Source organism: Curcuma longa, chromosome 11 (genome assembly GCF_044706935.1).
Source record: "Curcuma longa cultivar G26 ecotype Majalengka, Jawa Barat chromosome 11, ITB_CL_G26_1.1, whole genome shotgun sequence".
In the NCBI taxonomy this organism is placed as follows: Eukaryota; Viridiplantae; Streptophyta; class Magnoliopsida; order Zingiberales; family Zingiberaceae; genus Curcuma; species Curcuma longa.
Window position 1 is genome coordinate 17042048 of NC_133871.1, and position 16899 is coordinate 17058946.

At 41.4% G+C, this 16899-nt stretch overlaps 4 protein-coding genes across 4 annotated transcripts; 1 reads left to right on the forward strand and 3 right to left on the reverse strand.

The window, feature by feature from the left end:
- Positions 1 to 548: 548 nt before the first annotated feature.
- Positions 549 to 8788, reverse strand: LOC141836938 (tobamovirus multiplication protein 3-like). Its single transcript, XM_074724415.1, has 11 exons — positions 8451 to 8788; positions 8152 to 8242; positions 7993 to 8045; positions 7815 to 7907; positions 7655 to 7726; positions 5364 to 5436; positions 5239 to 5284; positions 2537 to 2600; positions 2418 to 2471; positions 2256 to 2333; positions 549 to 964 (listed from the first exon to the last, which is right to left on the reverse strand). Exons 1-11 carry the CDS (start codon positions 8661 to 8663, stop codon positions 872 to 874), a joined length of 930 nt encoding a protein of 309 aa, XP_074580516.1. The 5' UTR covers positions 8664 to 8788; the 3' UTR covers positions 549 to 871.
- A 1306-nt stretch (positions 8789 to 10094) lies between these two features.
- Positions 10095 to 11411, reverse strand: LOC141836940 (uncharacterized). Its single transcript, XM_074724417.1, has 4 exons — positions 11086 to 11411; positions 10927 to 11024; positions 10746 to 10833; positions 10095 to 10657 (listed from the first exon to the last, which is right to left on the reverse strand). Exons 1-4 carry the CDS (start codon positions 11144 to 11146, stop codon positions 10293 to 10295), a joined length of 612 nt encoding a protein of 203 aa, XP_074580518.1. The 5' UTR covers positions 11147 to 11411; the 3' UTR covers positions 10095 to 10292.
- Positions 11412 to 11536: 125 nt separating this feature from the next.
- On the reverse strand, positions 11537 to 13520 carry LOC141842277 (cytochrome P450 709B2-like). The gene is made up of 5 exons (XM_074730490.1): positions 13192 to 13520; positions 12885 to 13108; positions 12562 to 12812; positions 12124 to 12484; positions 11537 to 12052 (listed from the first exon to the last, which is right to left on the reverse strand). The coding sequence occupies exons 1-5, from the start codon at positions 13475 to 13477 to the stop codon at positions 11621 to 11623; spliced, it is 1554 nt and encodes a 517-aa protein (XP_074586591.1). The 5' UTR covers positions 13478 to 13520; the 3' UTR covers positions 11537 to 11620.
- Positions 13521 to 15297: 1777 nt separating this feature from the next.
- On the forward strand, positions 15298 to 16724 carry LOC141836937 (gibberellin 20 oxidase 1-D-like). The gene is made up of 3 exons (XM_074724414.1): positions 15298 to 15842; positions 15939 to 16260; positions 16329 to 16724. The coding sequence occupies exons 1-3, from the start codon at positions 15298 to 15300 to the stop codon at positions 16608 to 16610; spliced, it is 1149 nt and encodes a 382-aa protein (XP_074580515.1). The 3' UTR covers positions 16611 to 16724.
- The last annotated feature ends 175 nt before the right edge of the window (positions 16725 to 16899 follow it).

Here is a 16899-nt window from a genome sequence, read left to right on the forward strand (position 1 = left end):
TCAGTGGCCGCAGTCGTCCCCGTACGGTTACGCGGGCCCCGAGGCTCCGTAAAAACTCTCCAGGTGTTCTTTGTAAAAATTAGCGATTTCTCAAATGCATCCTTGAATTTTAATTTTTTCTCATAGGGCACCCGTATTATAATTCACAAAAATATATTTTTTATAAAAAACTATCTTTTATAAAATATCAAAACAGCATTTATCATATTTTTCATTCTAAAATACAAGTGCTGCTCGAGTCATCGGACACTTTCAGATTCATCTTAATCATCATATATCTACTTTTTCGTTCTCTTTATTCTGTCAAATGTGGACCTTTTTCATGAATATGTCTACCTACGGCAAAGCTCGTCCTGTAAAGAAAAATCAATCAATTATTTCTATTTCATAAAGAAATTGGCATGATCATTGAGGCAATTACAAACAATGCTAGAACCTAACATTCTTACAGTTGACTGATGGATAGAGGTTGCTTGAAAATAAGCATCTCGAGATCCTAATATTTCTTGAACACAAGCATGTACCTTGCCTTCTAGACAAAATTCCCAGAAGAAATCTCCCTTCTCATCACAGGTATGCAGTTTTTAATGCAGAAATTATCTTATTACACATGCTCAACCCTTTTGTACTTTAAACATTCATGTTTTGAGAACTCCAGTAAATGCATCTAAATATGACTGGTACAACAAACACAACAAATTTCACAGAATCGTTGCGTATCTACTGGCTCCACTCCATTCATGCAATATAATCATCAAGTCTGCAAGCTTCATCTGTTTTTAGTTCTTGTTTTTTCCCTCTTCATGGGAAGTATTTTGTTGATACTCTGTACGAATTGAATTCTTCGGGACAACAACGCACAGACTACTGACTAATGAATGGGATGATACTGAGTTACTCCGCGCTTGGGAGGTAGCTTCCTTAGGATGAAGAGGACAAGAGATGAGGGTAGAATTTCCACGAGCTGCATATCCAATTGAATCAAATATAGAAAATCAAAATTGTAGCTAATTTCAATTGTCTTACTAAGATAGTTAGGAGAAGAGAATGAAAAAAGCACTAACATGGTCAAAACAAAATTATTTACCAATATTAGGACGACAAAGTGTTAAAAAAATTTCAATTTCAAGTATCATCTGTTTTAGCAATCTAATTTGAGCAAATGCCCATTTACTTAGTTATGTAATAAGCTTAACTTGTAGCTTATCCCAATTTCATGTTACGGAATTGGTAGTTACGGACTAAAATGTGGTGCTTGTCAATAAAATTAACTACTATGTCAAACACATCAATATAAGTCAATCTTTTATCAACATGATCATATAAAATGAAATGGACAACTGTAGTTAACTAATCAACGCGAGTAATGAGCAGTTGGTTACAGTTGTTTTATACTACTTCCAAATGGTTCAGATTCACAGCTAATACTGTTTGAGGTCACCATGAAAAACAAAAGATGTAACAATATCTGGGTATAGATCATGATTTTCAAAGTGATCTATGTATCCCTTTAGGTGTTAAGAGGGGATTGCATCACATAAAAGCATATGTGATTGCCTACAAATGTGGGCCCAGACCAAACAGACCATGCAGCCAGATATGTGATCTCCAAGGCCATGTATGCAGACATCCAAAAAAACTGAAACTGTGGTTTATTTGAACAAGTTTGGGTCAAACCAAATCAAATAAAAACCATAATTGTTACTTGTCCTTGTCTCTTTTAAATGGTCATGATATTTTTTTTCCCTTGGGGTCACCTGTAAGGCTGTAACTGTTAATTTAAATCTTGTTTCATGTATATCCAACCATAAACATGTTACACAATGACATGTTCTACATAGTAGATTGATATAGACAGCCAGCTATATGGGAAGGATTCACTAAACACACTCCTATCCTTGCCCCCAGGGAAGGCAGGGAAGGCAGTGCCTACTGTTGAAGAGGTACTTACCAGCTTCCATTATATGCCAAACATCATATAATTACATATCTTTTTATATGGATTTATCGACTTGATAACTTGATTGGTACACTTGGTTATGCATATTTTAGCATTTTCATCACTATAATGTTTTTTATAAAAAAAAAAAATTAAGCATGGGTCCCCCCATTTGCACCTGCTTACTGCATGTGCTATGCACAATACTATTTGTGTACACTTTTTAAAACCTTGGTAAAAACAACCATGACTAGTAAGTTTACATACTATAGCTGCAAGTTAAGATAATTCTTAAGTGCAGAAGGCATGTACATACCAGGTAATACGTAAGGTTCAGAATGGGATGGTCAAGAACATCAAGGTCCGCATCTTTGTCAAACGCATTCAAGCACATCTGCAAATCACAAAGCAATTTACTTAAAGTTGCCACTCAAAGAGAATCAAATACAAAAGCATTGAACAACAAAATCATACTCACCATTATGCATCTCACCAGAAAACAAAGGAAACATATAGTTGCCACATAGCCAACCTAGAAAGAAATATATCATCAACATGAATAAAAATAAGGTCAAAAATAAGCAATTATAGATATACCTCCTGTAATTTTTTCCTTCTTCCTCTTGATTCAACAGGGAAGCGTTGCAACATCAGGAAAAGCCTAATTGCATCACAAAACACTAGTTAAAGATCTAATGTGCAAAACACTTCCACACAGGGTCACAAAATACATATTAAATCTAATCATCAAAAGAAAATAAACACAGAGCCAACAAAAATCATGTTACTTGGTCAATCATTCCATGACCTAGTGTAGTAGCTGTAAACATTTGTATTTTCAGCTATCCTCAGAAGTCTTTAACCCAAAAAAGAAAACTCTATCCTCCCAGTGAAAACAGGCCTAGACTCTCGTCCAAAAAGTTACATAATTTCAGTCACTTAGGATTAAAAATTTTATTCAGACCATTATATCAAATGAGGTAAAAATGAAGGTACAGAAGAATGTTACATCACGTTGATTTCTCATTGAAGTTTGGAAGAGTTTTGACAATTAATGTATACTTTGAAAATAAATTAAAAAATCCAAATTATTGAAGGAAAATTTTCAGGACTAAATAACAATAAGTTGATGAGTAATACCATCAAATTTTGAGTAAAGGCATTGAGAGGAAATTAAGAAATCAAATAAAGATTTCCAAAAAATCGATTTTATTATTGGAAAATCAACTATACCTACTCACACATGTTTTCTTACTACTTTCAGAGAAATTAAGGATGGAGCCCCAGCCAATTATTGTTATAAGTATTAGAGGTGAGAAGAATGAGTAGCACAATCAATGTGATAAAAGATATGTATAATAATATAATTACTAGGATGATGACTACTTGGAGTATAATGGGTAATTTTCTGATAATTGTAAGTTTACATCAGGGATTGTATCTAAACTTCTATGTTTATGCATGTACTTACTAATTATATAAAAAATAAGTTTCTTTCACATGTCATCCACAAAAGATATTGAACTAATTGAATAGATATTTTATCCCGCATGGCTTGGTATTAAAGCAAGCTCTCTCATATGTTTAAGATTTTCTTCTCTCAAACCCTCCTTTTTTTTATTTGTGTATGTGGGGTTTGTCTTCTTGTGACAGTGTCGCCTCCCCTCCACTCTTCTGTACACATCTAAATTAAGAGGACCAAATACACATCTAAAATAACACCATCTTGTTTCCTCTTCAATCGAGCTCACTTTCTACATTGAGATTTCCTTGTGATCTGGCCAGCACTTACCTCTATTATCTCCCTGGGTTACTACCAAAACTCAGGCCCAACTCTCTCTCTCAATAGATACATACTTTGTCAAACCACACGTCCTTCCCACCAACAAACTCTATTGCATCTTAATTGGCTAGCATAGCCAACCTCTTGCAACATCCTCAGAAGAATTTCAATGATAAAATCGTCTAGAGTGGTCTCATCCACATTGCAAGTGAGAATTGATAGTCATCCTCCAATGGGAAGAGGATTCAGATGAATATACCTTGTTCGTTTATCACTACATGAAAAAAGTATACTAGAGATGAGTTTGTATGCGAGACTACTAAAAAGTACTTTAAAAAATATTTTGAAAGAAATAGGTTAAGAAGATATGAACATGTTTAACAAAAAAAGAATAATAGCTGAATTGAATGAAGTTGGGAGTAAACAGCAGGGTGACGAAAAAAGTTCAATTAAACATAATTCAAATATTACTAATAAGATATACAAATTCAATGAGGGATAAGATTCATGCAAGCAATCGTAAATAGTTGTGACTCATTACTTGTATTTATTAGTGTGCCTCTTCACTATTTATCTATTTAGAAAAAATCCTGTGTACTATGAGTTCTATTAAAACTGATTTTGGTCCTACTACAACCCTAATCAAGCTGTGATTCATAAATCTATCAAAGAAATTAATAATTAAATTAGCCTCCCAAGGTAGTTCAAGTCAAGCAGTCCATCATGAGTAGAGCACAAAGAAGAGGGCTAAGGACGAAGGTGAATGCAATACCATTTCTTCTGCTTCTCAGCCACCATCTATTAACTAAATACAATGGGCCTCGCATTACTAAGTTTATTATGAATGCCCATTAGCATAGGCACATTACTAAGTTTATATCAAGCCCAACATTTGAGGCTCAAATTTGAGCAACATAAGAAATATAAATATGATACTGAACCAGCACGTTATGTAATCTGTACAAATAAAATCTGAAATTATGTTTACAAGAAAAAAAAACTATTTTAATAGTAGGGCTAGGAACCTCACTTCCAGGTTATTTGGATTACATAGTTCACAGAACCATTCAATGTGGAGACAAATTGGTAACAGTATGAGTTAATATTGCACATATCTAGGAGACAGAATCTGCAGCCAATGCCTACTGCCATAGTATTTCAAAGCATACAATTAAGCGTGAGAAATTGAGAATCTCTACAAAGTACAAACTAGAAACAGCCTTTTCTTGTTTCTGATAACAACCAGAAGAGACACATGTCAACATCAACAATCTAACAAGCCATGTTGGTCTGTCTTGAATATTTAGGATGAAGTACATGGATCATGTATCTCCACTGAACTATATGCAAGGCACATACAGCAAACACTTGGTCAGAGGTTCACTATATTTTATTATGTACTCTATAATTTGTACTCCAATGAGTTACAATTGACCTTGTAAGATTACAGAAGCCATGTACTTCAAAACATTGACTAGATTATGTGTCAGATATCAATATGACTAGAATCTTTTACCTTCCTCCATAAAGAAGAAATCCAAGGGCTGCAAACAATGAGACGCCTGTTGATAAAAATTTGATTGGTTAATTAACCAATACAAGATGCATTAATTTATTTACTATAACTATACAAAACTCCACCTGCAAGAAACAGCTTTGATAAGATAACCACGAGTTCAATGGGCTTCCACCAAAATAATAACCAGAAAGCTATCTGTAAAAACTTCAAGTTAGCTTAATGAAGTATATTTCAGTTCTACTATAGTAGTTTCCCCCCCATGAAATTGAACAGAGGATTAAATAAAAAAATACTCAAAATGAAAATACATTGAGAGTTAATTGAACTAATCAGAACTTTGAATTGATGCAAAGAAAGTTTTACCTATAGAAATTATTCCGGTGAATCCTAAATTTGCAACCAACAGAAGAATAAAAACTACATACAAGAAAGAAGGCATTGTCCTTCTACTAACTACAAAAACTGGGGGAAAGGGTTTAGACTGGTTTGTGGATGTGAGCTGACATGTGTATATACTTCTTAGTTTAAAGGAGAATAATATATTGGATAAGAAGTTCACACAGCAAACAAGGCATGTATAGCTCTGACTTCTTGTTGAAAGAGCAACATTTTGAAATTTATAAGATGTAATCAGAATATTATTTAAGCAGTAATTGAGTAAATGCAACCTGGGAAGGATTATGTGGGATTCAACCAGTAATCTCATGGGGTTTGTGCCTCATTCAGTTATTTCTAAGGAAGGAAAAGAGAGTATGAAAAGATAACTTTGTATTGTTCTCTGAATGAAACAAAATAAGGAGCCCTTTGTAAGTGTTTACATAACCTAGTCTCATTCAGTTTCAAACAAAATACACTTCATTATAGAAATACTAATAATAGAAGTCAATAAAATCATAACTTAAGTTAGATAAGAAATACTAATTTAGATACCAAACCAGGTTTTATGGAATTGATCAATTCAAAGTTATCATGTTTTCTTGCTCTTCCACTAAGATAGGGGCACTTTCAAAACGTTTAGGAAGATCAAGATGTGTACTGGAATTAATAGAATAGAAGAGTAGAAGAGAGCTGGGGAGTGAAATGAGAAAAATAACCCATGTACCACAAGCAATACCAACTTTCACAAAAAATTCCAAAATCGTCTAAGTCCTTCCACACTGCCTCCCCTGCCAGTTAATGTTCTTTGCAAACAAGTACAATAAGGCAACAATTGAAGTCCTCTACTTGTCCCCCTTCAGTAAGCACACTAGATGAAGACGGCAAGTAAATGGCATAATTGATGGAGGCTAAGAAGACTATCACATAACTTTGAGTTTTCTGTCACATCGGGGAACCTGTCATCTTTGAGCTCTCCAATAAAGAAGATGATACTGTCAGAAACTGTGTGGCTAACAAGAACCTCAAGAGGGGGTTTCTAATTGAGAAGAGCACACCATGAATGAGAAAAGATACAAAATGAGCGTGACAAATGCCTTTCCTTTACAACTTTCATCCACTTTGGAGTGAAAGTGTTTGAGCATATTTCAAAAGCAACAAACCTTTTAGGCCTAAAATCCATCTAATATCAATCAAAGTAGATAAGAGGAGGGTCATCCATACAATCCATTCTCTCTACCTTTCCACTAGAGCAACTTCCTTCAAAGTAAACACTACCATAGTGATCCCTTCTTCAATCTCCTAAAAATTCGTAGAGATACACAGTACAATTAAACTCTATCGTATAGTGTGAGAGTCATAATGGTACTAAAGTTCTCGATGAAGCTACTACACAAGTAGCAAGACTATGGAAACTTTGAAGAATGGAGTTGGGTCCAAATAGTCTTATATTAGCATTCGCATGACCAAATTAACAAAAGGTCATCTATGTTTGTAAAAAAAAAAAAAATTCTTGAAATTGATATACAATTTTTTGTTCAAATTGTAAGTACTATATATGAGCAAAAAATTGTAAGTAGTATATATGAGCATCATGTGACAGTATAAATTAGGATGTCATCAAAGTAGACTGCCAAGCATTTCACTAAAAAAGTCGAAGATTTATCACCCTCTGGGAAGTCCAAAAGGCTAGAATAATCATTATTCATCTTTATATATAGTAAATACATAATCCTGAAGCCGTGTGCACATATAATACAGCCAAAAAAAAATTGTATGAATTCCTATAATACAGCCCCAAAAAAGACAACACATTCAAAAAATATATCTCCATATGGAAAACTTCTATCAACTTCCTTGAGCTTTCCAACTTATGTTGGTATTTCTTTGTAGTACTTAGAACACGAACAAAATGCGCATGTTCAAGGATTGTATCATCCAAGTCTACAATTAAGGTATTTCTTTGTAGTACGTAGAACACGAACAAAATGTGCATGTTCAAGGATTGTATCATCCAAGTCTACAGTTAATCAAATACCTGTATAGTGTAGACCACAGCATTAATTGTATAAAAAGTCGGCCTTAGTTTATCAGTCGATACTGCACGTGCCTGTGACATTTTAATGCAAGATACAAAAATAATAAGCAATCGAAAATTGAACTAATTGAACGACATGCGAAAGTTCGTCACAACAAACCTGATAATATATCTCAGCCCAGAACAGCACCAGAAGAGTATAAGTTGTGAAAAAAGCCAGGCTGGGCAAATCTAGAACAACATGTTGAAAGACCTGACGACAGCAACGGTGAATTTGCTACGAGATAACTAGACTAGAATCCAGAGGAAAGGGGGGAAAAGACAAATCGAGCAATGACCTCTGGCCTTATGTGTTGGACATCCCTCCGAAAGACAAAGACAACCGACCTCACTGCAATCAAGCAATAAAACAAACCGAACTACAGTAAGGACGATAATTGTTGGTAAGTGCTCCAGTAACACCAGCAGAATCGCAGTCGAAGAGGGAAATTGCATACCACCATTTACCAAGAAGTTCAAGGAATGGAAGACTTTTTGCGTCGTCCAGCCAAACTCCGGAACCCTACATTCTATTCTGATCAGTTGGATCTGCAAAAGTCGATCTTTCAGTCCAATTTTTACAGCAACAATCATCCACTCACTTACACATAAATCATAGAAAATACCGAATTCCTAACCAAATAGTAGTTTTCTTCTAGTTTAGTTTTAAAAAAAAACTCCCACGACCACTCATACGTGACGCTTCATTTAAGAACACGCAACTCAAAGCGAAAAAAGAGGATGGTCTGAAAATTACAAGGGCAACGGCGGCAACGATGCCATAGAGAGCGGCAAGCGTATGGAAGATCCAATCCTGCAACAGGACGGAGTTTTCAGCACCTTCCCACCAACCGGACGCTCTATCGAGAGAGATTGCCACCACCTTGGGTACAGACGATGCCATCGAAGTCGCTGCTCCGGCCTCTCCTGGCGAATCCAAAAATCCACCAATCCACGGCCGAGGATCCATCTACCAGCGTGAAGATCGGATAAACCAGAGTACAGTAGAACTGGAGTAAGGGAAACGACGGACTTGATCGGATCCAGGCAGAAAGAGCGAGAAGCCGGAGGATACAAAATCCACGATGCCAAACAAGGAAACAAAATGGTTGCAGACGGCTGGAAGCCAGACTCCGACACGAAGAATTACCATGCATTTGATTTGTTGTTGCATCATGAGCAAAGTAGGGCCCTCGTTACATCCAATCATTTTCCAGGTTTGGAAACATGCGAAGTTCATGGGTGAAAAAGCGAGTTATGGTTACGGGGTCGGGAGAAGGCGCCGCGTGTCTGCGCCGGAAAGACAGCGAGGACGTGTGAGGACACACGGTGGCATACGCGCGAGCCAGGGGCGGCAGATTGTCTCGGCTGTTTTAATTTTAACAAATAAATGTATGAAAAAGTGAGAAATCTCATTAAAATCCTAAATTATTCAGAAATAATTTGCAAATTACGCTTATTTGGAAAATAGTAAAAATATAAGCTATTAAAAATATGTAATTACGCTTTTTTGGAAAATAGTAAATACAAAGCATTAAACTTCCACATCAAATTCTACGTGCACACGGAGACACGAGCGGACAGCTAGCTTTTGGTGGGCCCTTCTTTAGTCGACGACATCCTGAAGAATTCGATGCAGTCCTCCACCGCCTCGCTCCGGCGCGGGTCCTCGTGGCTGCAGCACTGCTGGCGCTCGCGGCCGCCGCCGTCTGCGCTAGCCGGGCGGCGGCGCGGCCGAGAGATGGCCGAGAACATGATGAGCTTGATTGCCACCTCCCGGAGGCGCTCCAGCAGAGTCGCTGCAGCTGGCCTCGCCGCCGCCATAGACGACGTCCTCCCCCGCCGCGGCCACAGCTTCGGCATGCACTGGGCGATGGAGGCGCTCTGATTCGCTCTGCTTCTCCCTTGTTCCATCCTAATTTCTTCACCAGCAACCTGTGTGATGCCTTCCCATATATAAATACGAGACATTATAATCTATTTTAAAACAATGGAATTAAGTCTTTTTTGGCTCTAGCTGTTGGTTTCGAATTGCATTTTCACAAAGAAAAGCTTGTCATGCAGTTTATTTGAGTTTAAGATGAGTTTAATTAAAGACTGGAGTGGAACAAACACTACTACGACATCATCGCCGACCATGCGATTAAAAAAATGAACAAGAATTAATGAATAAAAACAGAGAGAGAGAGAGAGAGAGAGAGAGTAACTGAGTAAGAACAAAAACAAACCGACCATTCAACACACAGTTCACAGCATGATATTATAATCTACTGTCTGCTTCTTAGCAAAGTTAATTAGGATAAGGAAGCAGCAGGAGGATTAAGAAAATACAAGGAACTAATTAAATCAGTTTTCAACTTCGAAATGATAGTTTTAAAATTCAATTAATGTGATTAATCATAACAGGAGAAATAATATTATAGCATGGGTGAACTCTGTGCCATTTTTGTGGTTGATTACCACAGTTGGCTATTACAAACGACGACACACAAGAAAATGTTCATTCTCTAATACTTCTCTCTCGTCCCTGCTTCTTACACTCCCGATTGATTGATTGATCCGTACGTTGCAGTATCCACGGGCAGTCTCGAACTCGCAATTAAGAGCCTCCTGCCGCCGCTGATGGTGCCGAGTTCTGCTCCGCCTCCGCCGCGGCATCCGACTTGGCAGACGGCGCTGCCTTCGACTTGGAGGGCTTCGCGGAGCCTTCATCCTTGGACCGCCGCCGGTGTGACTTCTTGGGGACCGCCGGAACGTCGGCGGCGTTCTGGCCCGCTGCCGGCGCCGCTTCCTTCTTGCGTCCTCGCCGGCTCTTCTTCGCCCCGCCGTCGGCCGAGTCTGCAGCAGCTCCCATATCGGGCGTGTCGTCGGATTTGTTCCGCCTCGAGTGGCGTGGTCTGGTGGAGTCCGCGCCTCCGTCACCGGCCGCGGACTCCTCGATCCCCCCACTCAAGAAATCTGAGCCTGAACGATGACCAGCGCCAGCGGTACTCATGCATGCATGCGATCCGAATGCAGAACTTCATGAAAAGAAAAAAAAGTCCGTCGTTACCTTGAGAGCCCCACGCATTGGTGGCGGCGCTGTCTCTCTCCGGCGTTCCGTACGTAGGGTTGAGTGGAGCCGAATGGTAATCCTTCATCTGCGCTCGCACAAAAGAAAATTGGTTTCTGCATCTTCAAAATCGATGATCCGAAATATAATAAATAAATAAATAATAATTTTTCATAAATACCCATCCTGGATCGCTAGTGTTGGGCCCGTCCGATCCGATGTGGGCCACGTGTTTGACATCAGTCGGAAAGCCGATTTGCATTTCTGGCTCCTTCTGATCTGTAATAATTTAATAAATTAATTAATTACCGTATTGAAAAATGAAAAATTATTGGCATACCAAACATTTGGGAAATGTATCGTATGGGCTTTAGAATGCCCTTCTTCACAGCAGTGCCCATCTCTCCCTGATCGATCACTGAGCAATACGCTCTGTTTGTTTGTTTGTGTTTTTTTAATCAAATCACGAGCGAGCACACAGAATCAACCACCCCAAAGTGAACCTTCGAGGTGGTCGACGAGCCTCGATTTGCAAGGATAGCAGAGGAAGAGGAGGAGTTTGGCGCTGTCACAAGCTAAATAGGTCCATGGAGGAAACAGAAACACGGCGATTGATCGATAGATAGATATTGCTGCTGGCACCTCGCTACCGGAAGTAGGAGGCCATTGGAGATGGCCGTAGAAATTTATGCAAGTTCTAGGGGAGAGATTGAATTGGCCTCCTCTTGCAATCAGTGAGTATGAATTTTAGTTTTAAATAAAAAGAAAGGATCGATTTGATCCAGAGCTTCAATGGTTGTTTCCCCGTGAACGTCGTCTTTAAATTAGGATACGTTGAATTTCTCACTACAAAATTAGAAAGTTATTATGGGAAGCTAGACATGCAAGGGTGTGAAGATTATGGGAAGCCCGTGCTGAGGTTGCAATGTCAGTAAGTCAGTGGGTGCGTGTTTGTAGTCGGGGGACAGAGACAGTGAGAACCTTTGCAGGACCATGGCAGTCACTGTCTTGGCCTCCAACATGGCGAAGTTCTGGCCGATGCAAGCTCTTGGCCCGATGGAGAAGGCAAGCAGTGCGTTGGGGTGCGAGGCAGCCTTGGAGATGCCATCCTTGAACCTGTGGGGATTGAATTCATCGGCATCAGGCCCCCAGATCTGCTTGCTCCGGTGGATCATCATGATAGGAATGATGAGCGCAGTGCCCTTGGGTATGCTGATGTTCCCTAGTGCCATGTCTTGGCTTGCCTTTCTTGCCAACTGAACCACAGGGCCGTACAGTCTCAACGTCTCCAGGAGAACCATGGTGACCTGCGAGCGAGCGAGCAAATCAAGATGGCATCTATGGAGGTTTTAAGTCATCATGATCGAGAGGGTTTTACCAGTTTCAAGTTGCTCAGCGTATCTGCATCGGGCACTTGCTGTCCGCATTCCCTGAGCACCTCGTCCCTGAGCTTCTCTTGCCAGTCGCGGTTGGTGCTCAGCAGGAAGAGAACCCAGGTCAGTAAATGGGAAGTGGTCTCGTGCCCTGCGAAGAAGAAGGTCTTGCACTCATCTACGATCTCATACATGTTCATTCTCTGCCCTCTCTGTTTATGGCTGGCTTCCATCATCAGGCCGAGGAGATCGCGTCCATAGCTGGAATCCTTGGAGTCCAATCTCCTTCGTATGACGCGCATCAGCGTGCTGTTTACTCTTCTCTCTAGCTTCCATTTGTATAGATTTTTCTTAGTTGGGAGAAACCTGCACAATAGGGAAAAAATTTTTCCATGTCAACGCGCGTCAAATCTATTATTAGTCTCAATTATTCAGTCGATCACCTGGATCCAGGGAATTGTATGTTAAGAATATTTGCCGAGGCCAGAATCTGCAGTTCTTTCTGAGCTAGAAATACTTCTTTTCCCTCAGCGAAACTGCTCCCGAATGCAGTGTGTGAAATCACATCAGCTGTCAACTCCTGAAATTGCTTGGAGACCTCTACTTCCTGTTGCTTGTCTGCTGCTCGTCTTGCCTGCTCTTCCCAACCTTGAAGCATCACCCTAACGCAGTTTGCCATCTTTCCTGTCAACATCTGCCATGAAGAAGAAAGTATAGTAGCTAGAGGAGATGATGTACTTTTAAACAGGAGGCCATGGCCATGCACCTTGAGCTTATCCATGGTGAACGCAGGGTTAACAATTCTCCTGTGCCTTGCCCATTCTGATCCCTGAACCAGGACCAATCCCTTGCCCAAAAGAGCTAGAATATTAGCATCAGCATCCAGCTTGGGGTAGAACCCAAATTTGTTTGCCAGAACATGTTTAACCATCTCGGGGTCATTGATCAACAACCTGGGATTCGTCCCAAACCAGAAGAGGAACACGTTGCCTGTCGAGGAAGAAGAACAACGGCTCATGCACGATCCTAAAGTGCTTCTGACGATTAAGGTAGATTAGAATGAACGAACAGACCATATTGCGATGCCCAATTGATGTAGTGCGGAATCACACGGCTGGCGACGTCGTGTGACCTTGTGTCCAAGATCAGCCCTGATGCCTCTCTTTTCATGGCTTTGATGTCCTCGCTGGATCCTTTGAAGAACTTGTAACCGGGGCCATCTACTCCTTGTTTCTTGAAATATTGGGTGATGGCGTATGGCCTCCATATTAGACAAACCAGCAATCGCAGTAGAAGTGAGAGGAGGAGGACGACAGCCAAAGTAGAGAGTACAAGGGATGCAGTAGCAGCAGCACCCATGGAAGAGAGGATAAGGGATGCAATAGTAGCAGTAGCAGAAATTTGTGTCGATTATATAACATGGAAACCTTGTTAATTGGCGAGCCAACATTAATTTCTTCTTTAAAAAATGAATTGAAGAAGATATTTGTGGAGTGTGGGATTCATCCAAAATGTGATATCATCCGTGAGGTTAGCTGAACTAGAATTTTGACACCAAGCTCGAAGCCCCACTGAGTCTGACGTCCACAAAACAAGAAATACACGTTGACATCCATGGCAGCGACATCTACGACACTGTCTTCTTTTTCCCGGAGCAGTGTCAGAGAGTTCATGCTTTGTTTTGCAGCGTTGGTTGGTGTTCGCGTCGAGGTTGGATAGGATCGTCATGGGCAATGGTGGCTGGCGCTGCGCTCATGTCCGGGAGGGTGACAGGTGGTGGTGTGACAGGTGATGATGGTGGTGGTGGTGGTGGTGGTGGAAGCCCGATACGGGAGTCAAATTTGGTGTTTGTTTTATGAATATCTTATCATATCCGATCCATCCCTCTTCCCAAACAAAATCTCAAATTCCCTTTCACGCATCTTCTCCTCGACGTTCATTTCTTATCCTAACAACTGAAGGGAAGGGAGAGATAAAACAAGAAGATTTTGTGGTTATTGGAATTCAGGGAAGATGAGAGGAAGAGATGGATAGGTTTAGGGTTCTTAAAACTATAGCCTCAAAGAGGCAAATACAATCGATCCTTTGCGAAGAAAATGCTTGCGATCAATTACAAGCACGAAAGAGAGGGAGTTTAAACTAGCATCACTGTCTGTTTTGTCTGGAGAAGCCCAGATAACTCCTACTTAGCAAGATTTGCTAAATCTACAGATCATCCCTCTGTTTTGTCTGGATAAATGATAGAGCGGTAACTTTCAGAGAAGACGTTAAATCGTGATGAACCATTCTGCATGAAACTTCATGAACCTATGACAAGACCTTCCACATCCATCCTATCAGAGATAGAATTGGTTAACAGAGGACTTCGTTTCAGAATTGACCTCGCATTAATAAAATCATTCTTTCTCTGCAGTCCAAATTAGAATAGATTCAGTTCATAATTATCTGGAAAGATTTCCCAAGTCATTGGCGGACAAAGATACTATCGATCAAACTAGAAATCTTAAACCTAATTAATAACAGTCTGTTGTAGCTTACCATTATTTTATTGCATTTATTAATTCTCACCCTCCTTGGAAGATCATATCCATACACTCATGATAAGTGCTGCCAGCCTGAGAAGATTATGTCCGTGCGAAGACATGTTTGGCCCTCCACAACAGAACAGCAATAAATTATTTCCTAATTCCTTTCTGTTCTTTCAGCTCTATTATTTCTCAAATCGTATGCCATCAAAAACTTGGGAGAAATAGGATCATTTGGCATGCTAGTTGCAGCTGCTGTACTTCACTGTCTGCTTCCACAGGGATTATTAACCAATTAAACAAAAGGATCGAAGATCCATCCATATCAATCTGTGATCCAGAATTTCATTTGATCCGCCATTGATGGATTCTTCGATTTGCATTGCATAGTCTGAAGCCGATGGATGATGAGAGATGTAGAGATGGGCGCTCTGTCCGCTATATAAGGAGCAGAGATGGGTGTGGTTGTGAATTGATGGTATTTATCGAAAGCGTTTTTGTTTTTGTTTTTACTATTTCTCTTCTCGATCGACGATCCGCGGCATCGATTGTTGCTTTCTCCATTCTTGTTGAATTATTCTTCTGTTTTGTTTTTGTTTTTGCTTTTGTTTTTGTTTTGATTGAGAAGAGTGTTTGTGTACTGAGTATAAAGGTATGGTTTTGCGGGCTTTTCCCCGGCCGAGAGAAACGGCGTGCGCGGAGAAAGAGGCGCCGGTGTTCGACGCCGCCGTGCTCAGCGTGCAGGCCGACATTCCCGCGCATTTCGTGTGGCCGGAGGAGGAGAAGCCGAAGCCGGACGCGCAGGAGGAGCTCGTGGTCCCGCTGATCGACCTCGGCCAACTGCTTTCCGGTGACGCGGCGGCGGCCTCGGCCGTGACGCGATCGGTGGCGTCGGCTTGCGAGCGGCATGGGTTTTTCCAGGTGGTGAACCACGGCATCGACGCCCAGCTGCTGGCGGAGGCGCACCGCTGCGCGGATGTCTTCTTCCGGATGCCTCTCCCGGAGAAGCAGAGGGCGCAGCGCCGCCCTGGCGAGAGCTGCGGCTACGCCAGCAGCTTCACCGGCCGCTTCGCCAGCAAGCTCCCCTGGAAGGAGACTCTCTCCATCCGCTTCTCGCCCACGCTCGCCGGCGGAGGCGGAGGCGGAGTCGTACGGAGCTACTTGATCACCACATTGGGCGAAGAATTCCGCCAGTTCGGGTAATCGATCGAATAAAAACATGTACAAAGAGAAATTAAATCCTTTGCTCGAAAATTAGTCCTCGATCCGTATCCAACCAATTCCGGGCGGCGCAGGGAGGTGTACCAGAGTTACTGCGAGGCGATGAGCAAGTTGTCGTTGGAGATCATGGAGCTGCTGGGGTTGAGCCTCGGAGTGGACCGGCGACACTTCTGTGAATTCTTCGCCGACAACGATTCCATAATGCGGCTCAACTACTACCCACGGTGCCTGAAGCCGGAGCTGACTCTTGGCACCGGACCGCATTGCGACCCTACTTCCCTCACCATCCTTTTCCAGGACCATGTCCAGGGCCTCCAGGTCTTCGCCGACAGCCGCTGGCGCACCATCCGCCCCACCCACAACGCCTTCGTCGTCAACATCGGCGACACCTTCATGGTATTTACCAAGTTTATACTCGAATCCCAATTACCACTGGATTCAACGATCGTCGAGTAATAGTGCAGGCTCTGTCGAACGGGCGGTACAAGAGCTGCCTGCACAGGGCGGTGGTGAACAGCGAAACGCCTCGGAAGTCGCTGGCGTTCTTCCTCTGCCCTGCGAACCACCGGGTGGTGAGGCCGCCGGCGGAGTTGGTGGACGCAGAGCACCCGCGGGTCTACCCGGACTTCACCTGGCCGACCCTGCTCCAGTTCACGCAGAAACACTACCGAGCCGACATGAAGACGCTCGACGCCTTCACCGCTTGGATTCTCCGGCCCCCGGCGGATTTCATTTTTGGTTCTTAGTACGAATTAAGCTAGCTAAAGCCAAAATCTCTGCTGAGCTCTGTGAGCTAGGAGAAGAACAATAGATCGACATTGCAGAGAGAAATCAAATTAATATGATTACTACTACTACTATACCACAAAAGAGGATGATGATGATGATGATTTGCAATAATATTTATAAGAAAATCAATTACATTGCTGATATATCTTCTTCCCTCCCTCCTCGATCTCCTTAATTAAAGTTGATATAAATGGATCGGAGGGATTGCGATACCTTTCACGTCCTCAACTCGAGCAGCTTGTCCTC

Bases quoted from the DNA above. Each gene is read 5' to 3' on its own strand.
- LOC141836940 (XM_074724417.1), bottom strand. From the start codon at position 11,146: ATGGGCACTGCTGTGAAGAAGGGCATTCTAAAGCCCATACGATACATT. The intron at 11,025-11,085 runs GTATGCCAATAA...AAATTATTACAG, and splicing joins ATACATTTCCCAAATGTTTG to ATCAGAAGGAGCCAGAAATG. The intron at 10,658-10,745 runs GTAACGACGGAC...GTCATCGTTCAG, and splicing joins CAATGCGTGGGGCTCTCAAG to GCTCAGATTTCTTGAGTGGG.
- LOC141842277 (XM_074730490.1), bottom strand. From the start codon at position 13,477: ATGGGTGCTGCTGCTACTGCATCCCTTGTACTCTCTACTTTGGCTGTC. The intron at 12,813-12,884 runs GTGCATGGCCAT...TCTTCATGGCAG, and splicing joins TCACCATGGATAAGCTCAAG to ATGTTGACAGGAAAGATGGC. The intron at 12,053-12,123 runs GTAAAACCCTCT...GCTCGCTCGCAG, and splicing joins CGCTGAGCAACTTGAAACTG to GTCACCATGGTTCTCCTGGA.
- LOC141836938 (XM_074724415.1), bottom strand. From the start codon at position 8,663: ATGGATCCTCGGCCGTGGATTGGTGGATTTTTGGATTCGCCAGGAGAG. The intron at 7,908-7,992 runs GTCATTGCTCGA...TGCTGTCGTCAG, and splicing joins TCCAACACATAAGGCCAGAG to GTCTTTCAACATGTTGTTCT. The intron at 2,472-2,536 runs GTATATCTATAA...ATTTCTTTCTAG, and splicing joins GAAGGAAAAAATTACAGGAG to GTTGGCTATGTGGCAACTAT.
- LOC141836937 (XM_074724414.1), top strand. From the start codon at position 15,298: ATGGTTTTGCGGGCTTTTCCCCGGCCGAGAGAAACGGCGTGCGCGGAG. The intron at 15,843-15,938 runs GTAATCGATCGA...CGGGCGGCGCAG, and splicing joins GAAGAATTCCGCCAGTTCGG to GGAGGTGTACCAGAGTTACT. The intron at 16,261-16,328 runs GTATTTACCAAG...GTAATAGTGCAG, and splicing joins ACATCGGCGACACCTTCATG to GCTCTGTCGAACGGGCGGTA.